The sequence below is a fragment of the Megalobrama amblycephala genome, linkage group LG15 (assembly GCF_018812025.1).
Source record: "Megalobrama amblycephala isolate DHTTF-2021 linkage group LG15, ASM1881202v1, whole genome shotgun sequence".
NCBI classification, from domain to species: domain Eukaryota; kingdom Metazoa; phylum Chordata; class Actinopteri; order Cypriniformes; family Xenocyprididae; genus Megalobrama; species Megalobrama amblycephala.
Window position 1 is genome coordinate 31,920,909 of NC_063058.1, and position 23,724 is coordinate 31,944,632.

The window sequence follows — 23,724 nt, forward strand, 5'->3', positions numbered from 1 at the left end:
TGGTTGTTCAGCGTGTTGTGATGTATTCAGTGAGAGTCTCTGTACAGATGAAGGTGTCAGTGGATCACAGATGCTGTTTCTCATCTTAACACAGTCAGATCTTCTGCTCTTGTGCTGTCTGTGTAGTTAAGGAGCTCACTGTGATCTCAAGCAGAGCTAGAGAGGTAATGACTAGTTAAATCTGTCATCAATCCAACTTAACAAAAGACATTTCACATTTTATTATACAGTATTTCAGAGTACTTTCCAGTGTTGATGTTTGTTGAGTGTCCAGCAGATGGCGACAAATCTCCATTCAAACTGATGAAGTGAAACAGGAGAGACGCTTTCATTCATACAGAGGCTTCATCAGTCTGATCACGTGAACGTTATTACACCTGTACAGCATCTGGGAGCTTATATTTCTGACCAGAGCTTTTTCTTGCGATCATGTGTTGTGCCGAATTCAGGTAGTGACTTCAACGATGGGGTGATAATTTTGCAGACCCCCCGAAAAATGCGATTAGCTCCGTAATCTGTGCATGACTTCATGATGGCTTCAGTCTCCTTTAACAGAATAATAACACAACCCAGTAGTCGGAGTTCTGCATAGTGACTGATGACTCGATGATCGAGTGGGCGGGGCTTCTGTAGTTCAGGTGCGTTCAGACAAGTGCGTTAAGAAGAAAAGACACCGGCTTCAACTGGCTTTCTAGAAAGATGATTTAAAAATAAGATTGTTACCGACATGTTAAGACAAACATGCGATCCTCTGTGCTTTTACTGCTCGTTGGGATTTCTCACGCATTTGCCGGTGAGTAGTTTATTCTGGGTTTAGATTCATCTTACTTTTGACGTTTAAAAACTAACGCACAGCACTTCCGGTTTGGCAAGAACGGAGCGTACTACTTTTATCTATTTGCATTTATTTACTGTGATCAATATCATATTTATGTGGCCGATTGTGTATTTAAGCAACAAGACTCATATTGGTCGTGTGCTGGTATTTTTACTTTCATTTTTGTGTTGATAGGCTAAATAACCTGTCATCATGTCGGACAAATTAAAATGCTGAACAAAATTGAATTTGTAGCAGTTTTGAACATTGACAGTCTGAGATATGAGTTTTGTGTGTATCTTCGGATAGTTTAATAAATAAAACACTCTTGACATCACAATTGTGTCGCTTTACACCCCACAATTTTTACTTAAAACAATTTTTATATAAAATGAACAATTATTCAGTTATTTGTAATATACAATGTCATTGTAAAAAATAGTTTCAATGGAGATAGCTACTTTTTGACAGTTCGCTTACATTACAACTTACTACTTTTTCAGTTTGAATGTAGCCTAACTAGTTTAGCTGAAAGAAAAGATGAAATCTGAAAAAAAAAAAAAAAAAAAGTTAATTTTCAGGATAATATTTTAAAGATAATTTTGTACAATCCAAATAAGCTTTATCTTTAGAAAGGGTTTAACAATGTTTGTCATGTTTTTCAATTATTGCACATGCACCTATAGGTCAATCAAGGTCAGTTACAATAACTTAGAACACTAAAGAGACCTTTTGTCACGTAAATCACAAAGTCCAGGAAACAAGATCCATTTGCAGCATTTATTGGGAAAATCCAGAAACGTAATCCACAGACAGGCAAGGGTCAGAATCCATAAAGGCAGTCCATACAAAAAACATGAAACATGAAAACCAAAAACCAAAACGGAGAACCGGGAAACCATACATGAAAACACCATAACAAGAGCAGAGACAAACCAGGTATAAATAGACAGACACTAATGAACAAACACAAAACAGCTGGTTGCAATGACAAGGTCTAATGAGTCCGGGAAGTGAGTATGGGTAATGTAGCCCAATGGGTGAAAACAAGAGTCTGGGATGGAGTGCCCTCTAGTGGCTGATTAGGGCACTCTCACTAGTGATCATGACACCTTTCTACTGACTCTACGCCATGCAATGTCAACTGGCGGCCCGCGGGCCAAATCCGGCCCGCCAGAGATTTCCATCCGGCCCCCAGAATAATACTGAATTCAGGAATAGCCTTGTAAGAGGAAAAAGTTTAGGGCTGGTCCGAATACCATTTTTTGATGAACATCGACTATTCGAAGCTTCGGAGAGAGGGGCTGAACATATTTTTCTCTCTAATAAAGGCAGGAATCTGTGTCTGTATGTCCGTTTGCATTTTTATTATTTCGAGAACCGTTGATCCAATCGACTTCACAAGGGAGTGCAGTGTCGCATTTGGTGCAATATAGATGGACACGCGAGACGCGACACATTCAGAATTAATAAACTTTTAGTAAACTACAGTTAGAGCAGCGCGAGCGGGAAGCGGCGCACCTCACGCGGGCAGGGCTTATGCTCCGAGAACGGACACTGCACTAGTGATGTAAAACGCACACACACAGGTCTGTTAAATTAAGCAATACTTTTAAGGTAGTCTAATAATTTTCTGACTAACAAATTGACACAGAAATTTAAATAAAGAAAAACGAAATTAAGTTAAATTAAAAACGAGATTAATTTAGAATAACGGGTAAAAATGCTATTACATTTTGTTTCTATTATTCTATTTTCCACAATGTCAAAGCAACAAAACACAAGCTCAGACATGCACAAACTCTCGGTTCTATTTCTAGCATGCACGCGTTTTCTGCGTGGCTCGAGCGCGCCTGAGACGCGTGTCTCAGTGTGCAAACTCCAACCTGTTAAATATGGGAGCCGAAATAAAACGGACACGCCACGCAGCTGAGACGCTCACGCAGCCAGTGTGTCGCCGGCCTTATTCAAGGGGGAATGAGAACCGTTTTTTTTATTTTTAAATCTAACGAAACAAAAAGCCTTCTGAAAAGTAGCTTGTGCCATAGCCTGCCTTCAGTCAAGAATGACGATAAACGCGTTCTCTCATTGAACATCTTTTATTGTTTCACGTGCTCATTTTTTCACAAATGTCAATTTTCCTTGCCTGGGATTTGCGCACAGTTGCGTGACAGTGATGGACAGCTTGACAGCCTCACAAATATGAAGCCTAAAATATCGCTATCGCCCCCTGGTGGCTTGCTGCAGTACAGGTAATATGTAAAAAATAACATAAATTTGGAATTAGAATTAGTATATCAAATAATAACATATTAGGATACAATTCGAATTTTATTTTATATTACGAGTATCTGGCCCTTACAGTGTCTGCAGTGAAAAATTCTGGCCCTTGGACAAATATAGTTGATGACCCCTGCTCTACGCCATAGCTGTCAACCCTCCCGTTTTTTCCGGGTTTCTCACGTATTTTAGCTCTTTTCCCGCTGTCTTCCCGTTTTAGTATTTTCCCGTAAAATATCCCGTATTTTTACGCTCTGATTGTGTTAACTCAGAACACGCAACTATCTGTGTCTGTGAAGTGGCTTGCACTTGGGTTGCTAGACCTCCAGTCAAGCAGGTGGCAGTATACAGACAGTAGCTTAGGCTCCTATCGAAGAAGAAGAAGACAGTTGCAGCGGCATCACATACCGCAAACATCCCCTCACTATCCGCTAGCTGCCTGTCCCCTGAACACACTGTAAAAAAACGCGGTCTCTGTAGTCGCCACAAGCTCCGAAAACTGCAATAAAAACAAACTGGTGCAGCCTGGACCACAAAACATAATAAACATGCTCCAGCCAATAACAAAAAGCAGCGTCAATACGCAAGCTACTTACATTTTAAATGCGCGTTCATGACTGTTTCAGGAAGCACGGAGGGGAGGGCCAGGAGGAGGAGGAGGGAGGGTCTAGCTAGCCTCTGTTTTGTTTGACAACACTTCGAACGTCAACAGGAAGTTACTCCGCTCAGAATCGCTTAGAGCGCCTTTAATGATTAGTGCTTCTTTTTTTTTTTTTTTTTTAAGTTTGTGGGTAATAATCGTGTAAAACAAAAAAATCCCTTATTTTGGGATGGATTCCGGGAAATCTCCCTTATTTTCAGTGTTCAATGTTGACAGCTATGCTCTACACACACACAAAAAAAAAAAAATAGAAATGCAGGAATGAATAGGCTAATTGTTAAATAATAATTTAGTGATAGTGATATAATAATATATCTTTACTGCTTATCTAAAACATGGAAAATTCTAAATCAAAAAATCAAAAAAAATATCTGTATTTAATAAAAAAAAAAAAAAAAAAATATGTTTCACCTCCTGCCCAATATTGCTAGCCTATAAAAACAAGATATACTATATTATGTGCAAAAAAGGGGTCAAATCATATTAGGCCTAGGTTATATTCTAAAATTGTAAATTTACAATCTAAAAACAAAATGTTTTTTAAAGCTGAAGTTAAATACACTACACTAAAAATGAAAATAAATAAAAACAAAAGAACAGACTAATTATTATTATTATTTTGATTACCCTTGTAACACCGGCCCTGCTGTTCACAGTGTTGTATAAGCTAATTATTATGGCTGATTTCTGTCCACAGGAAAACACTCTCTAAAATATTTCTACACTTCTATGTCTGGAGACGAAACGTTCGCTGCAATTGGTCTCGTTGATGACATTCAGTTTATGTACTTTGATATCAACACAAAGAAAGCTTCACCAAAAACAGAATGGGTGAGAGAGATTGAAGAATCAGATTACTGGAAAAGTCAGACACATTCATTGATTGATCAACATCACTGGATTTTAAACAACATCTGGACAGAGTCAGCAGGTACGCTGGACACACTATCACAAGTACATTTACACATAATATCTTCTGATAACATGACCCAGAATGAATGATAAAATGAAAAATCAGGAATTTAGTGCATATTGTTTATAACATTTACAGTATACCAAGCGTGGTTCAACAGCTGATCCTGATCTAAACCGGATTGAGTTTGTCTAGTTCTGTCAACTCTAAACTTACTCTGAAACTCGAGAGTTTGTTCAACTAGTTTCATTCAACAGGCCTCAGAAGAATGAATGATATATCGCACTTTCTCAGGCAATCTCTCTCTCTCTCTCTCTCTCTCTCTCTCTCTCTCTCTCATAATAATCTGCTCCACACAATACAGTAAGCTTCAATAAAGTGACTCAATGTTCCTTCGTTACTAGTTCTGAAATGACATTTTAGAATTAGTAACGGAGGTTTGGGCTCAACTGTTAAACTGTCAACTTGAGATTTGAATCCATGGCGGAAAAAAGTAGTTCATCACAAAAGAGTGTTTTTTAAAGACTATTCGTTGTTGTTTCTTGTTGATTTACACGCGTGTGCCGTAGAACTGTTGTAAAAACAATATCACACTTGTTTGCTCGCGTAGAGTGTATGTTGTTCATATCCTTCATATCTTATCTCCTCAGGTGAGCACACATACCAGATAACCTATGGCTGTGAATGGAACGATGAAACTGGGAAAACAAATGCATTCCGTCAGCATGGATATGATGGAGAGGATTTCCTGCTTCTGGATTTGAAGAGTGATAAATGGATATCTCCAATAAAGAAAGAATTCAAGGCTAAAGAGAGGTGTAACAATGCAACCATACGTGTTGCTTACTGGAAAAACTACCTTAAAATGGATTGTATTGAGACTTTGAAGAAGCTCCTGACGCTTGGAAAGAGCAGCCTGGAGAAAACAGGTATATGATTATTATCAGTTAGTGCATAAAAATGACACTATAGAAATGTATATTCATATTTATAAGTTTATCATGATATTCATGATGATACATGAAACTTCCCAGAAAGGAACATGCAAAATCTGTAACTGGTGCAATGCTTTTTTTTTTTTTTTTTTTTAATGTAGGCCTACCTATATGGACCTTTTACCTTTTGAACAGGTACTGCTCCAGTGACATCTTTTGTACCTTCATTTTTTGAGTATAGAATATAGAATGTAAGAGCGTTAATTCTTTGTTATTTCTCACTGGTTATTCACCGTCACGTGGGCACAGGTGATCACTTCCATTTTCTTTATTATTTCCTTTGTTGGATTGATTGTTAGTTGGGAAGGGGCGAGTGGTGGGAGCCAACTTTCTGTTTACCATATTTGTGCTTGTTTTAGTTGTTTTCATGTGCTTAAATAAATCCGAAAGCAAGTTAAATCTTCGTCTTCACGAGCCCACTACCTAGCCTCTATGTGGCTATTGGATGCCGCCAATATTAGTCAACAGAAAACGACGCTTAGTTCCAAAGATATTCCTTTTGCGTGGCACTGGAACGCAGTTGTGGATTGCAAGTGAAAACGGATATGCGATGCACAGCACTTTAACCGGTATGTGAATCAGTTTATTATCATGCTGTTTGCTGCTGGTCGATTGGAGATAGCTGGTTGTGCTTATGCGTGGATCTGTTTGTTTGGATAACGATGGACTGGAAGAGCGTAGTTTATGTCATGTGTGTTACATGCAGTGCTGGGATTTGCACAATTCTCGCGTGTGATTAATCGGATTGCTTTGGAAGTTGTATGTGCGGCTGAGTTTGTTTGATGAAGGAAAATGGACGAAGATGAAGGTGATTCGGTTATGGAGAACAGAAGGGAGCGTAAGCTCACATCAAAGGCTTGGGAGTTAAAGGTCGAATCGCTACAAAGTGAACAAAATAAAAAATGTGATTGCTTCAATGAAAGAGCTTATGCAAAATGATGAAAATTCTTCTAAGGTTTATTCTTTATTGGAAACACTTAAGCTTTTGAGAGATGATTGCATTGTGTTGCATGAGGAGTGTGATTCATTTACTTCCCTCTGAGGAACAAATAAAGCAAAATGAATGGTATGGCTCAATTTTACGATTCAACAAAGGGTTTATAGAAGATGTGGAACAATGGCTGTGTGCTCTTAAATTTAAGAGAACTTCACTGACTCAAACTACAGCAGCAGTGTCTAAACAAAGTAAGAAAAGTCCTCTGTCATCTCATTATGCAATAGATGGAATACAGTCAATAAACATGGATGGTCAAGTGCAAGCTCCTTTGGATGATCCATTGCCTGCTGCTGCAACCTCTGATGCACATGCAAATTCAAAAATTCTGAATGCATTGAATGTAATGCATTGACTTGTGAGCATTTCATGGATGTGATCAAACCAACTGATAACATCTCAAATGTATTCAGCAAAAAATCAAGTAAAAAGAGCTCCTCTTCTGGTTCACAATCTAGTAGATCATCTACATCATCAGCTCATCTTCAAGCTGAAGCTGAAGTGGTGACTTTAGCCAGTCAGCAAATGCTGCAACAGAAGCATGCTGTGGAAGAAGAAGAGCGTTTAAGAAAAAAGAAGGAAAAAATTGATCTTCAAACTAAAATAGCTGTGTCTATGGCTAAAGTTAATGTGTACAGCTCTGCTGCATCAGAACAAAGTGTACATTTGGAAGCAAGAAAAGCAAGAAGGAAAATTATGAAATTAGCTCCTCAAATTTGATGGCAGTGGCATTAGTTCAAGCTGACACACATGTTGAATTACAGTCTCTGTCTGTTAACAATTCAACAAGAGGTGCAAGAAATAAGGAGAGTAATTCTCAGCCTCAACCTATGCAACAACCAAGGTCCATAACACCATTACAGACAACTGCATCAATGAATGGCCAGCTACCCTGCAACCGTAGTAGCGATGCACTTGTTTCAAGACCATCATTTACTGATGGAGAGCAAGGAAATATAAAGAGTCTTTGGGAAAAAAAAATGAAATCACTGCCATGTTGGTTCAGCAATGCAATACTTCATTACTTCCTCACAGAGATATTGTATCCTTTGATGGAGATCCTTTGATTCAATGCTTTATATGATCATTTGAAGAGATTGTGGAAAAAAGGGCAAATGATTATGGTGACTGTTTCTATTTTCTTGAGCAGTATATCCGAGGTCAACCAAGAGAACTTGTAAGAAGCTGTCAACATATGGCTTCTACACAGGGTTACTTGAAAGCCAAAGCCTTACTTAAGGAACACTTTGGAAACGAAGTCAAAATATCACCATATATGGATAAAGTGCTCTCTTATGGCGTTATTTTACTGTCAATTGTCGAGAGCACATTATTGTGACGCGAGAGCATATCAATGTAATGCGCGAGCGCAAATCTGTCCGCTCGCGCGCGGATTTCCTCTGCTCTCGCGCAAATCTGTCCGCTCACGCTCGGATTTCCTTTGCTCTCGCGCAAATCTGGACGCGCGCGCTCAAATATACAGTGCTCTCTTATGAACTGCCTCTCCTCTCGCTCAGATATTGCGTGTGCACGCTCAAACTGTTTCCTGCGTGCTCAAACGTGTCCTGCGCGCTCAAACTGCACATGTGCGCTCACGAATCTCTCCGTGCTCTTGCAGAAATTAATTTGCTTTTGGATTAAATGCTGTCAAAAGTTATAAACCAATCAGAAGAGACGACTGATCCATGAAAATGCTACGTGGAATCTTATTGGCTGAGCGTGAACTGCGCCTGGAATTCTTTCGACAAAAATATATATTTTATTTCTTTACAATTTAATAATATTTATCAAATGTAACCTAGTCTAACTGCATCACATTACAGGTCAAACCCCTATTTATCTAAACAAACAAACAAAAAATGTTTCTTAAAGTTATTGTGGTCATACGTTTTGTGTTGAAATTTTTTTTTAAAAATAGGTAACATTTTACAATAAGGTTTTATTTGTTAACATTAGTTAATGTATTATCTAACATGAACTAACAATGTGCAATACATTACTGTAATTATTAATCTTTGTTAACGTTAAAAATACAGCTGTTTGTTGGTTGTTTACTTCACAGGCATTTAATAATGTTAACAAATACAACATTTGATTTTAATAACGTATTAGTAATGTTGAAATTAACATTAACAAATATTAATAAATGCTGAAGAAGAGCAATTCATTATTAGTTAATGTTAACTAATGCAGTTAAATAATGTTAACGCAACCTTATTGTAAAGTATTACCAACAAACATCTTCTGATTTAAGACGAACAAGATCAGGGTCAAATCGTCATTCCCTTAATACTTAATGTGGAGATCACATACCACCATTGTCAATTTCTTTTGAGGTCTGGTATAAAACATGACATACAAAATACCTAAGCTCTTGTGTATGCACGATTAAGCAAAAGAACGCGATCTTATTCCTAAATGACAACGATTCGGTTATGTCTATTAAACCTTTTGAAATTACAATCATACCAGAATATTTAAACCTGCTTTTGCATTGCTGCTGAAAGCAGTGGTCATGTAAGCTATATGTTTTAAACAGCTTCACAAAGTGTTTCAACAACATACTATTGCTACATCTGTGTTGCAAACATTAAATAATAATGCAAGTATTGCAATAACAATTTATAATCTGAATATACACTGATTTCAGCAATTAAATAAGTAGCTAAATGAATGTTGAAACTAATGTTGTTACACTGTTCTGCCAGTAGGTGGTGACCAGTGACTGTTAAAATGTATTTGATGTATCAGAATCATTAATTCCAGACCTCAAAAGAAATTGACAATGGTGGTATGTGATCTCCACATTAAGTATTAAGGGAATGACGATTTGACCCTGATCTTGTTCGGTCTTAAATCAGAAGATGTTTGTTGGTAATACTTTACAATAAGGTTGCGTTAACATTATTTAACTGCATTAGTTAACATTAACTAATAATGAATTGCTCTTCTTCAGCATTTATTAATATTTGTTAACGTTAATTTCAACATTTACTAATACGTTATTAAAATCAAATGTTGTATTTGTTAACATTATTAAATGCACTGTGAAGTAAACAACCAACAACAGCTGTATTTTTAACGTTAACAAAGATTAATAATTACAGTAATGTATTGCACATTGTTAGTTCATGTTAGATAATACATTAACTAATGTTAACAAATAAAAACCTTATTGTAAAATGTTACCTATTTTTTTTTTAAAAATTTCAACACAAAACGTATGACCACAATAACTTTAAGAAACATTTTTTGTTTGTTTGTTTAGATAAATAGGGGTTTGACCTGTAATGTGATGCAGTTAGACTAGGTTACATTTGATAAATATTATTAAATTGTGAATAAATAAAATACATATCTTTGTCGAAAGAATTCCAGGCGCAGTTCACTCTCAGCCAATAAGATTCCATGTAGCATTTTCATGGATCAGTCGTCTCTTCTGATTGGTTGATAACTTTTGACAGCGTTTAATCCAAAAGCAAATTAATTTCTGCAAGAGCACAGAGAGATTCGTGAGCGCACGTGCAGTTTGAGCGCGCCAGGACACGTTTGAGCACGCAGGAAACAGTTTGAGCGTGCACACGCAATATCTGACCGAGAGGAGAGGCAGTTCATAAGAGAGCACTGTATATTTGAGCGCGCGCGCCCAGATTTGCGCGAGAGCGGACAGATTTGCGCGAGAGCAGAGGAAATCCGCGCGCGAGCGGACAGATTTGCGCTCGCGCATTACATTGATATGCTCTCGCGTCACAATAATGTGCTCTCGACAATTGACAGTAAAATAACGCCATACTCTCTTGGAAGTCCATAAGACCTGAGTATACAAAGGCCTTACAAGATAATCATCTTTTGCTCAGAGCTTGTTGTAATGCCATGAAAGATGTTTGTTACATGAAAGAGTTAAACTTGGTTACTAACGTGCAAATTATTCTTTCGAAGTTGCCATTTAAGCTCAGAGACAAATGGAGAGCTGTGGCGTGAGATTTGCAGGAAAACTGTAATGAACCAAAATCATTTAAAGACATTGTGAATTTCGTAGAAAAGCACGTCAAAATTGCTACTGATACTGTGTTTGGAAACATTGTTGGGGCTCCTCTTGGTGAAGGTCGAAGCTTGCTTCATTCTAAGCCTAAGGGAAGTAGTTTCGCTACCACTGTCTCTGTAGCAGGAATGGAAGACATTAGGAAAACAAACAAAGGTGTATCCTGTCTTTGTTGTGGCAAAGAACATTTTTGAATTCCTGTAATGTGCTTACCAAAAAAACCCATAATGAAAGGATGGATTTTCTGAAGAAGAAAGGAATCTGTTTCGGCTGTCTATGCACAGGCCACATTAGCAGAGATTGTAAGAAGCGGATTACATGTAAAGTGTGTGGAAATAAACATCCCAGCATCCTTCATGTCTTCCAGCGAGATGAATCAGAGGAACCAAAGCAAGCAGTAGGTAGTGCTTGGATCTCTGTTCTGTGAAGATGCTTGTGCCTTGTCCATTCTTCCAGTATGCGTTAAATCTAAGAATGGAAACAAGATTTTGAAAGCGTATGCCTTTTTAGATCCAGGCAGTTTGGCAACCTTCTGTACAGAAAGTCTCATGAATAAGCTTAAAACCATGAATCAAGATAAATTGGTTTCCAGTTATGTTCTCAAGGATCGTTGCTGGATTGGATCAGGCACATTATTGTTTACTTCCTGAAGTATATACTAAGAAAAGTATGCCATTATCCAATTCTAATAGTCCTATGCAGAGTGACCTTGTTCGATGGCCTTATTTAAATCACATACACTTGCCTTCATTCGAAGCACGAGTTGAACTCTCAATTGGAGCAAATGTACCAGAGGCACTGGAGCCATGATGGCAGGTTGTACGCAGCCAAAAGAATGGACCATACGGGGTAAGAACCATACTTGGATGGACGGTAAATGGACTGCTTAGAGCAGTGGTTCGCAAACTTTTTAGCGTGGAGCATGGGCGAGGCTAGCCCCTTTTTAGGGGTGCTTCACCACCGGGTACAATGTTCTTCCGCAAGACGCGTGCAGTTCTGTTTATTAACTGCTAGAGCGTGAAACAAAAACAGCAGCGCGACAAATAAACTGCGTATCTGTGTAGTGCGTACGTGTGTCTCTGTTATTAAAGTTTATCGTTAATTTGATACTCATTTTAACAATCGGGAGTCATGTAAACATGACGTCACGTGCGTCTTTTCTGGTCAGTCGTCATGGAAACATGTCCCGCATTTTCATCAGTCTGTTCCGACGAGCATACAGCAGCCTGCTGGAGCAATTGTGTAGTGATCATGTTCTCCAACAGAGGGGGTTGTGCAGCTACACTTGGTCGTGCACGCCACTACTTCATGAGGAACGTAATCTGGATCTGGACCAGAGCAAAGCAAAGCGCCTTTATCGTCAAATATCAAAATAAACATCGTTATCAGTTTCAAGGTTAGTAACTAACTATTCAAACTGTTTGTATGTTTTATAACAGGGCCTCAACAGGGTGCGAGATTGTTTTGCACAATTTTAAACGTCCACAAAAGTTCTGCAGTCAAGTTTTTAGGTACCGATCGAACTGCCTCGATACTACCGAGTATCGAAAAGTGTCTTGTCATTCGGTACCAAATTTCGGTACCTCAGAATGGAGCCGAGGAGAGGGGCGGAGAAATGCTTTCGCTGTCTCGTTGAGGAGCAAGTAACGTTGCGCTACATTGTTATTTATATCTAAATATATAAAACTATACGCGCGAGAGAGACCCTATGTGCGAGAGGGCGATTGAATCAACGGTTTCGTTTTCAGTTTATCTCCGAATGGACGGTGAGAAACGGCTGTTTATGTGAGCAGCCGGTTCACTACAGATACTGTTAACAGAAAACAAAAGTGTCGCACTGCCTGCAGAAACAGCGGAACGCGCAATGTTTTTTATAGTCTAGTTATGGACAGGTACAACACACAGCAGCTTTACATCAGTGTTCGTTCCTCAAGTCTATGGAAACACGCGACCGGTTCGTGACAGGCTCGTTCGCCTGCACGATCACAGGCTCTGCCTCTGGTTCCAGAACGCGAACAATTCTGCTGAAAAGAGGTATCAGCGTCCTCCTGATACTGCGGATAATTTGCGGGTCGGGCCAAGTAATAAAAAAATAACATTCAAATTAATTGCGGGTGGATGAGAGATGAATCATTAATGTGTTGACTTTAATAAAGACACAGAACTCTTATTTCACGGTAAGACGCAACGAACTTGCGTCACTCTTACTTCCGCTTTGATCTTGTTAATAATAATTAATTTTTTGAAGAAGAACAATTGCTGAGTGATTTAAAAAGAGCCTCACATACTTAATTTTTGCATTGAAAACTAAACTTTATTAAAACTATTTGCACTGATTTATTGTGTTGGGTAAATTTTGTTAATTTGTGCTTTTTTATTCCCTGCAGTGGCTCAGGAGATGAGTCTTTGAGTCTGAAAAAAAGTCAACAAAGTTAAAATATAAAACCAAAGATTTTTTTGAGGTTATGTAATCTTGTTTAAACAGATTTTATAAAAACTGGTACCGAAAAAGGTATCGTTTAGGTATCGGTATCGAAGTCAAGGTATCGGTATCGTCTCAGTATCGAAAATTTTTGAACGATACCCAGCCCTTTTTTTTTTAAATATAATATGTTTTTGTAAAGTCACACAAATGTTAGGCTATAACAGTATTGTTTTGAACTGCTTTTACAGTGGTTACTATTAATCGTGTAAAAGGTTTTTTTTGGTTGTATTTTGGTTGTAAATCCTAATATTAAAACTAAATCATAATTATTCATATAATAATAGCCTATAAGGAACCCACAACAATTAAAAACAAAAACATTACAAAATGTATTGTCCCTGTTTTTTAAATAGATAATAACAAATAAGATTTTTGTTCACATAAAATAGGAAATGTCCCCAGTTTTCATTTCAGAATTCTGGTCACCTAATTCAAAAATAGTTATCTGCATGATGCGTGCTGCCTTTAGGGTCAGTGATGTTGAATTTAAATGACATGTAAAATAAAGACAATAAAGTTGAATCTAATCTAATCAATCTGATGACTGTTGATACAAAAGGAGGCACATGGAGTTGACGGTCAGGAAAACCAGCTGAGTGAAGAAGGTTTTGTGTTTGTTACAGGGGGCTGTCTGTGTGAACTCTCACAATTAAGCTGGTGTTCTGAAAAGTTCTCAAAAAAAAAAAAGAAAAGAAAAAATCTGGATTTTGGAGTTAGTTGAATCAATGTTAAAATGATAGTTATTTTTTAATTGACATTTTTTGGGGGTTTTTTTGTGTGAAAAGAGGGTGGGTGGTGGCAGTGGGGTTCATTGGGTGCTCAGCACCCCTAAAGCTCTGACCCTAGAATCGCCCCTGGCGTACTCCGCGTACCCCCTCTCTTCCACTTAAACTGCAGTCACACCTTTGCCATTAAGGGACAATATTTGCCCCTAAATTGATTTCCCAGTGCAGATTTTTACCTTCATGAATAACTTTATAAAATAAATAATGTTTTAAATAAAAATGTTCAATAGAGAAATATGCAATGATGGTAAAAACAAGAAAAACTTTTAAATATTAAACTATAACTTCCAGTAGGTGGCAGCGAGTCACTGTTTTTATGAGTGAGTCATCAAGTCATTCAATTCATTCAGTAATGAAGCAGGTGGCTGTGAATGAATCATTGAATCATTGACTCTTACTAGGGCTGGGCGATATGGCAAAAAAATAAAATCTCAATTTTTCAGAATGATTGACCGATTCACGATTTCGATTTTTTTATTTTTTTTTTTTAAACTGTTTAACTAGTCACCTTAAAAACTTACCTACAATATGATTTAAGTAACATTTTCTTTATTAACAATCTGGTTTAAAAAAGTTCCATTCCAAGTGCACCACACATGAAGTGATCAACATGGTGTAAATGTAAAAGAAATTGTTAAATATCTTTGCAGAAATATGCAAAATGTTAAATATGCAAATGTTGTACAAGCTTATCTTAAACACATCCTACTCAGAAATAATATAAAATAAGAAAATGCTAAATATTTCTTAACCAAAAATAGCAATAAATATCACCAGTAATAGGCTAGTATTAACAGCAAATGCTTTGTAAAAACAGAAAACAGCTTTCAGCCTGTTACATCATGAAATATCAAACAGGTTTACAGATTTTTGTATTCCATTGCGCTATTTGTCCTGTTGCTTTTATGTTTGGTGGACATGTTTAGGTATTGCACTTGTGTCTCGCCTCTTTTTCAAACGTCTCGCCCATGAAACAGCATTCTAAAACCATGGCAGTCAAGTAAAAAAAAAAGCTCAACTCGCGTTCAATAACTTTGCCTTTTTTTCTCCTTCCACTGCCTGCGTCTCATTTTTATAACGCATTTCTGTATGAACAGCTGCTGAATAGTGATGTTTTCTACGTCCATAGAGCGTCACATGAGAGCAGTTAATCAGGCGCGCCGGTGCCATCCTGAGGTCGGATCATTTTCTTCTCCTAAAGGCCCTTTCACAGAGGTTGCAGTATGCGTTGTGAAACCCATTTGTTTCAAATTGTGCCGCGCGTGGACTGCGTTGAGCAAAGTGCACACGCTGCGGTCAGAGTTCAAAATAGATAAACTTTTTCCGCTGTGCTCCGTGACGATTACCCGCGTGACCAATAGCAACGGGGCATCCAAACAATTGGAAAGCAAAATGGATGAACAGCTATTTACTGTGTTGGAATTTCCAGAGCTATATAATACAAGTTTGCTGGTCGCATAGAGACATCGGGAGAAAAGCTGTGTCATGGAGACATGACAGACACTGTCAAGCTGCTCTCTTTTTTTTCTTCTTAGAAGCAGGGCTATTGCTCACTTCTTAGCATGGGACATATACTTTGCTGCTGACCGAAAGGTGAAACAACAATCAAATGACCTCAACTCCCGATACAAGTTTGGAAAACTCTGCCTACTGTGCTCTGGCCAGCACAGTGCAAATCGCTTTGTATCTGAAGGGCTGTGCTGAACCCAGGGGCGAGCGCAGCACATACCGCGTCCTGTGTGAAAGGGCCTTAATGCATTATCATTGCTGTATTGTCAACATGTCTAATTGAATGCTTGCTAACATTTTTATTCAAAATCGCGATTTCTCGATTAAAAAAATAATAACATCGAGGCAAATCATAAATTCAAATTAATCGAAAAAATCTGAAAAACCGCCCAGCCCTAACTCTCACGATTCTTTCAAAGCCGTTCGCGAAACACAGACTTGTGTTGTAGTTCTGCTGTGGTTTTCATCAGAACTATTATTTCATTGCAAAATACAGTAAATACTGACAGTACTGTGTTTAAAATGTACATTTTGTTTTTTGACCTGTTGTATAATGTCACGTTTGCAGTCATATGGATATTTGGGAACAATTGCATTCTTGCTCGTTATCATCATTAAATACAAGAACTCACACAAGGTATGTTTTTGTATCGGAGAAAGTTTGAGTCTTAAATCGAAATTAATCCATTATCTGTGTCTATATTTGTTCTTCATGCAAGTAAATGCTAAATCCCCTCTTTTACAAAGGTGCATTGTCGAGAACGACAGTAATTTAGCACTATTTAAGGCAGCAGATTCTGCACGCAATCCATCATATTTATGTTACTTCAGTGGATGCAGTCATTTTTGACTGCAAATGATGAGGTAATTTGATTAAATGCACAGTTAAAAATACATGCTCGGTTTTTAATATTACTTTAAGGTAGAAACAGGATTTAAGGTAAACAGGATCTCTGTCTCAAAATTGGATGAGCTTTGGAAACAACAGTTTAAGACTGATTTCCCTGAGAATGCCCTGGATGAAATGGTAGGGATGTCTAAAGAAGATTTCAGTTCATGGATCTTGTGTCAGTTTATAAAACTAATAGATGGTCATTATATTATTAGTTTGTCGCTGCCGAATGAGGATGTGGTCTTTCCAAACAACAGAACTGTTGCAGAACAACAGGCTTTGAACCTGCAAAGGAAATTCAGGAAAGATTCAACATTTCAGGCAGATTATACTACTTTCATGGAAGATGTAATTTCCAAAGGATATGCGGAAAAGGTACCTGTGGAGAAACTTGAGAGGTATGATGGCCATGTTTGTTATATACCTCATCACGAGGTTTAACATTTGAAAAAGAAAAAGATCAGGGTTGTTTTCAATTGTAGTGCCTCCTTTCAGGGAGTATCATTGAATGGACAACTACTTCAGGGACCAGATCTAACAAACACTTTAATAAGTGTCCTCACAGGATTCAGAATGGAGTCTGTCGCCTTAATGGCTGACGTTGAATCAATGTTCTATCAGGTAAAGGTTCCTGCAGCAGATTCTGACCTTTTAAGGTTTCTGTGGTGGTCAAAAGGTGACTTGAGTAAGGACTTGGAGGAATTCAGAATGGTTGTACATCTGTTTGGAGCTTCCTCATCCCCAAGTTGTTCTAATTATGCACTCAGGAGATGTGCAGAGGACCATGGAGATGTTTTTAATTGTATTACAGCAGAGGTCATCCGAAAACACTTTTTTGTGGATGATTGTCTTACTTCAGTTCCCACAGAATCTGATGTGATCCAACTATATAAGGAACTTCATGCAATGTGTGCTAAAGGTGAATTTCATCTGACCAAATGGATGAGCAACAGTCGTGGAGTGCTGAATGTCATACCAGAAGAAGAACGGGTGAAAGAAGTGAAAGATCTTGACTTGAACCATGATGTGCTTCCAATGGAAAGAGTACTGGGTTTACAGTGGTGTGCTGAATCTGACACCTTCAGATTTAAAGTAGTAATCAAGGACAGACCTTTAACTAGAAGAGGAATACTTTCTGTGATCAGTGCTATATATGATCCTCTTCCATTTTTGTCTCCAGTAGTTCTTTCTGCAAAGATGATTCTTCAAGATCTTTGCAGGGAAAGGATTGGATGGGATAGTGTTATACCCATCAAATATGTACAGAGATGGAGAAATTGGCTAGAAGATCTTTACGGCTTGGATAAATGTGAGACAAAAATATGTTTGAAACCTGTAGAGTTTGGAGAGGTTACGTTGGCTCAGTTACACCACTTCTCTGCCAGTGAGGAAGGTTATGGTGTTGTGTCCTACCTGCTTCTACATAACAGTCAGAGCATTGTACATTTAGCTTTTTTGATGGGTAAGGCTCGAGTAGCACCAGTGAAATCTATCATCATTACCCGCATAGAACTTACAGCTGCCACTCTTGCCAGCCGAATGGACAGGCTATGGAAAAGCGATCTAAGGATGAAGCTACAAGATTCAGTGTTTTGGTTGGACAGTACTGCTGTGTTGAAATATATTCAAAATGAATCTTCCAGATTTAAGTGTTTTGTTGCCAACAGAGTGTCGGAGATCTTGAGAGCATCTAGTGAAGCTCAGTGGAGGTATATAGGTTCTGCCAACAACCCTGCTGACTTTGCTTCAGGGGGGTTAAAGGAGCAGATGTGGACATTTGGCCCTCCTTTTCTTACTAGATCACAGGAAGAGTGGCCAAACAACCCAATCAATTTGGAAAAGAGTTTTGTACAAGACGCAGAAATCAAGCAAGAAGTTGTGGTTAACACACTACTGGTTCAAACTGAGGAGGGAGGCTTTGTGACGGTTTATAGCACGACATGGTCAAGTATCGGAGTTGCGTTCAGATAATGGAACCAAGTTTGTTGGAGCTGAACGAGAATTGAGAGAAGCCATTAAAAACTGGAACCGTGATAAGATCAATGATGCTCTAATCCAGAAGAGTATCAAATGGATATTTAATCCCCTACAGGATCTTATCACAGAGGCGTCTGGGAGAGGATGATACGATCAGTGAGGAAAATTATGAATTCTATCTTAAGAGGGCAGAGTATAGATAAAGAGGGTCTTCATATGCATTTGTGCGAAGTGGAGTCAGTTATCAATGGCCGTCCTATAACCAGATCATCCATGGGTCCCAATGATTTAGAGGCTCTCACACCCAATCATCTGCTACTCCTGAAAACCCAACCATCTTTTCCCCCTGGTTTATTTCAGAAGGAGGACATATATGTTCGTCGTAGATGGCGACAAGTACAGTACATGGCCGACCTGTTTTGGAGGAGATGGTTAAAGGAATATCTACCTCAGCTACAGGAACGGCAGAAATGGCTTGTAAAGAGAAGAAACTTTCAAGTAGGAGATGTTGTACTCATTGTCAATGATGCTGCCACTCGAATCGCATGGATTATGGGTAAAATTATTCATACTACATCAGATAAAAGTGGTTTGATTCGCCAAGTTAGGATTACAACAAAGTACAACTGCTTAGACAGACCGGTCACCATGATTTGTCTACTTCTTGAATCTGAAGAAGACTGTAATTGATATTTTTGTTGAACGCTCAATGACATACAGACATACTGACATGGATATGATGACTGACAGACTTTCTTTGGACCCTTTTTTTGACAATTTATATGCATTTATTGTTGTTGTTAATTGATGATGATGATTTTTTTTTTTTTTTTTTGTCTATAATAATCACGGGGCCGGAATGTAAGAGTGTTAATTCTTTGTTATTTCTCACTGGTTATTCACCGTCATGTGGGCACAGGTGATCACTTCCGTTTTCTTTGTCGGATTTATTGTTAGTTTGGAAGGGGCGAGTAGTGGGAGCCAACTTTCTGTTGACCGTATTTGTGCTTGTTTTAGTTGTTTTCATGTGCTTAGTCTTCCTTTGATGTCAAGATGACCAAGTGCGAACGAGTCACGAGCCCACTACCTAGCCTCTATGTGGCTATTGGATGCTGCCAATATATAGAATATGAATTTTACTAAATTAACAATAATGTGTTAATAATGTGTTTAAAATGAAGTGGTGTATAAACACAACATTTTAAGATTTTTTTTTTTCTTTCCAGACTTTAAAGACGAATCTGGATAAAATCTGGATATGCAAAAAATAACCTTACAGTGTCTCTCTCAGTCTCTCCTCAGGTGTCTCTGTTACAGAAGAACTCCTCCTCTCCAGTGTTGTGTCACATCACACACTTTTATCCCAGTAATATTACAATCACCTGGATGAGAAACGGACAAGAGCTTAAGAATGTGAAGGTTGGGAATCTTCTTCCCAATGAGGACGGCACCTTCCAGAAGACTGTGACCCTCCAGACTGAAGCTGATGAGTGGAGGAAGAATGAGTTCAGCTGTGTGGTGAAACACCAGAGCAAAACCTTCAGAAAGACTCTGACAGAGAAGGAAATCAGGACTAATAATGGTAAGAGACTTTTAGTGGATTCAATGAATGTTTCTCAGACCACTGTCAGAGAGACCAGAAGATACCAATGAACCTCTGCGTCACAATACAGACACAAGTATGAGCTCGTAACTCCTGTTGTTTCTGCACTGCACTGGTTGCTGTTAAATATAGCAGTGATTTTAATTTTATTCTACTATTTGTTTATGAAACCCTCAACGAATTAAACCCCTTAGTACCTGACTAACCTGCTTCACCCGTACACTCCTTCTAGAGGTTTGAGATCCAGTGATCTCTGTCTACTTAACGTTAAAAAACTGCAGGTCTGAAACTCTGGAACAGTTTTTCTCTTCACATTAGATTTGCTCCCTGTTTCCATCTTTAAATCTGCTATAAAGACATGTTTATTCTCTTTGTCTTTCAATACTTCTTGATCATGGTGTGATTGTTTTATTACTGCTGTGTGTTCCTTACATTTGGTCGTCTTATTTTTTCTTCTTATTTATTTATTAATTTTTCTGTTCAGCACTTTGGTCAACCTTGGTTATTTTTAAATGTGCTTCATAAATAAGTATTGTATTGTATAACTAGTTTTTGTGTCTTCAGATCTTCTTTCAGCAATCTGATGTATATTTTCTATAAACAGAAACATCTGCTCCGGTTGACATGACTGTTGTTGTTGTTCCTGTGGTGATTCTGCTGTCGCTGTTGCTCATCATTGCTGTTATCGGGTATTTGGTATATCAGAGGAAATTGAAGTCAGGTGAGAAACAGTAATGCTTCATGATTATTATCTTAGTACCGATAGTCATATTATGTAGTATTATTTGAATTAGTAGGTCAGAACCAGTTTCTGTTTTAATCGTTCATTGATCCTCTCCCACATAACTGTCCCTTAAAGGGTTAGTTGACCTAAAAATGAAAATTCAGTCATTAATGACCCTCATGTCGTTCTACACCCGTAAGACCTTCATTAATCTTCAGAGCACAAATTAAGATATTTATGTATTTATTTATAAGATATTTTTCAAATCTGAGAGGTAAATGACAGCAATATAATCAACACTGCCAGATGCTCAGAAAGGTACTAAAGACATCATTAAAAGTCATGTGACTGCAGTGGTTCAACCTTAATGTTATGAAGCAACAAGAATACTATTTATGCACAAAAACAAAACAAAATCACTTTATTCAACAATATCTTCTGTTCTGTGTCATTCTCATATGTTGTTTACATCCAGTGCTTCCAAGTTCTGCGTCAAAACACTGGCTCATTATTGGCTGGCTCCTGCGTCAGCATCACACACATACGTTGTGCTGATCACATGACCGAGACAGGATTCAAACGTAGAACCTGAAAGCGCTGGATGCAAACGAGATTGACACAGAACATAAGATATTGTTGAATAAAGTCATTATTTTTGTTTTAGTTTTTTTTTTTGGCACACAAAATGTATTCTCGTCACTTCCACTGTAGTCACTTCGACTGTTTTAACGATGTCTTTAGTACCTTTCTAGATCTTGAAAGTGTTGATTATTTTGCTGTCTATTGAGGAGTCAGACAGCTCTCGGATTTCATCAAAAATATCTTAATTTGTGTTTTGAAGCTCTTACGGGTGTGAAACAACATGAGGGTAAATAATGACAATTTTTAATTTTTGGGTAATGTGGCAAATATCATTTTTTTTATTCAATTTTCAGTAGGAAAGGTGTCATTTAAGCGGCCTCTAAAGTAATAACTAACAATTTTTACAACGGAAGTGATTCAATCAAAAACCAACTTTAGCTCGATAAGAATTTTCCTATTTTCACTGTGAAGCTGCTTTGAAATGATATGTATTGTGAACAACGCTATATAGATGAAGATGACTTGACTTTAAAGCAACAATTTATGTAAATCTGGTTTATGAACAACAGAAATTCATAACTAAAGCCTTTTGAGAATTAAAATGTTGGTGACACTTTATTTTTCAAGACCATTTTTCTTGATTATTGAACTTAGATTTCATTTTTATTGTTTTTCAGGATATGTTCCTGCTAAACGTGAGTATCCTGTAATCTGTGTTTGGTGTAACAGTATCAGAGGTGGACAAGCTGTCTTTACAGAATAATGTGTTACATTTATATATTTAATTAATTAATTAATTAATGTTTTGATAATGTAGAATAATTTCTAAAATGAAGTAAATTAAGATTATAGTATTATACAATGAATCATCGTACAATGAATAGTTCTGTAAACATTGTATAAATAAGATCTCAAATCCAGAAGAAATTCTGGAATGAGTCGGAATGACGTGTCAAGAGTTTATTTTCTGTTGCAGCGTCTCCCAGTGAATATGAAAGCTCAGTTCAGTCATCAACAGAAGCGTGAGACATGAGTTACGGTTTATTGATCACTGCAGCCATCTGGAGCAGATGAGGTGAAGCTGATTTAATGTGTGATTTTGATCATTTCAGGAGATCAGACGGATGATCGAGGAGAATCATCAGATCTCACTAAATCTATATTAATATTATGGGATATCCTTCAATGCTTTCAGAATTATTACTTTTTAAAAAATTATTTATTTTTAAATCTATTTTTATCTTAACATAGGCCTATTTTAATGACAGTATATTTACTGAACAAAAATGAATTATTTTATTAAAATAAACATAAAATATTACAAAATTTTGATTCTTTGTAAGATTATCACTGTTATTGTCCTGTTTATTACAGTGAATCTGCTTTGAATCAGCCTGTACTGAATAAAGCGCTGTAGAAATAAAGCTGACTGATGATTATAGTTTGTTCAGCGAGTGTTGTGATGTATTCAGTGAGAGTCTCTGTACAGATGAAGGTGTCAGTGGATCACAGATGCTGTTTCAGTCAGATCTTCTGCTCTTGTGCTGTCTGTGTAGTGAAGAAGCTCACTGTGATCTCAAGCAGAGCTAGAGAGGTAATGAATAGTTAAATCTGTCATCAATACAACTTAACAAAAGACATTTCACATTTTATTATACAGTATTTCAGAGTACTTTCCAGTGTTGATGTTTAAGTGTCCAGTAGATGGTGCCAAATCTCCATCCAAACAGGTGAGACTGACGGCTTCAGTCTCCTTTAAAGCGGAGCTAAGTAAGATTAGCGAAGCTCCCCCTACAGTTTCCTTCAGTGAATCACACTGTCGTAAATACTCCATGCGCAGCTCTGGACTACAACGACTACAACGCTCACCAGCGCAGTAGATTTGCAAATACAGTACAAGAAAGAGGAGGTGGGTAATTTTTCGAAATTGTCTTATAAAGTCATAATATATACATTGTTTTTGAATTACCGTAAAGCATTTTGTCACACTCGCGTGAACGTGAACATGAGGCGAGATTGTGTCGGGTCGATGCAGCTCAACTTGCAAGTGCTGTTTTCTGGCGTAGACGTGCCAGAGGGGGTTAGTGCTCGCCTCAAACATAACACTACGAGTCAATTAACCATCGTAAGGACTTAGAAAACTATTTATGAAGGTAAAAAAGTTACTTAGTTCTGCTTTAACAGAATAATAACACAATCCAGTAGTTCCGCATAGTGACTGATGACTCGATGATCGAGTGGACGGGGCTTCTGTAGTTAAGGTGCCAGACACAAATTAACGGATGGGCATTACATTTTTTTCAGGGGGGCACAAATGAGATCAACCTCATTGCATACATTAATTACGAATTAAATGGACCAAAAAAAAAAAAAAAAAAAATGAGGAAGAACTAAACATTAGTCGCAGGGCTCGACATTGCCTGGGACAAGTTGATTTTTTTTAAAGGGGCAAGTGAAAGAGAATT

General features: G+C 37.7%; 2 protein-coding genes across 4 annotated transcripts; both read left to right on the forward strand.

Annotated features, from left to right (window-relative positions):
* The first annotated feature begins 125 nt into the window (after positions 1-125).
* LOC125246976 (DLA class I histocompatibility antigen, A9/A9 alpha chain-like) lies at positions 126-22,481 on the forward strand. 3 transcript variants are annotated; one of them, XM_048158137.1, is made up of 7 exons: positions 142-793; positions 4,456-4,689; positions 5,322-5,600; positions 19,642-19,932; positions 20,558-20,674; positions 21,937-21,954; positions 22,236-22,481. In XM_048158137.1, exons 1-7 carry the CDS (start codon positions 742-744, stop codon positions 22,283-22,285), a joined length of 1,041 nt encoding a protein of 346 aa, XP_048014094.1. In that variant the 5' UTR covers positions 142-741; the 3' UTR covers positions 22,286-22,481. The 3 variants fall into 3 exon arrangements, with proteins under 3 accessions (XP_048014096.1, XP_048014094.1, XP_048014095.1); XM_048158139.1 differs by lacking the exon at positions 4,456-4,689 and having other exon boundaries at positions 126-793; XM_048158138.1 differs by lacking the exons at positions 142-793; positions 4,456-4,689; positions 5,322-5,600 and adding an exon at positions 18,353-18,906.
* On the forward strand, positions 16,105-18,344 carry LOC125246975. The gene is made up of 2 exons (XM_048158136.1): positions 16,105-16,771; positions 16,869-18,344. The coding sequence occupies exon 2, from the start codon at positions 16,947-16,949 to the stop codon at positions 18,342-18,344; it is 1,398 nt and encodes a 465-aa protein (XP_048014093.1). The 5' UTR covers positions 16,105-16,771; positions 16,869-16,946.
* Positions 22,482-23,724: the final 1,243 nt, after the last annotated feature.

What these genes read in the sequence shown, in the direction of transcription:
- LOC125246975 (XM_048158136.1), top strand. Translation starts at nt 16,947, where the DNA reads ATGGAGTCTGTCGCCTTAATGGCTGACGTTGAATCAATGTTCTATCAG.
- LOC125246976 (XM_048158137.1), top strand. Translation starts at nt 742, where the DNA reads ATGCGATCCTCTGTGCTTTTACTGCTCGTTGGGATTTCTCACGCATTT. An exon ending in GATTTCTCACGCATTTGCCG is followed by an intron (nt 794 to 4,455) that starts GTGAGTAGTTTA and finishes TTCTGTCCACAG; the next exon opens with GAAAACACTCTCTAAAATAT. An exon ending in GGAAATCAGGACTAATAATG is followed by an intron (nt 19,933 to 20,557) that starts GTAAGAGACTTT and finishes TTCTATAAACAG; the next exon opens with AAACATCTGCTCCGGTTGAC.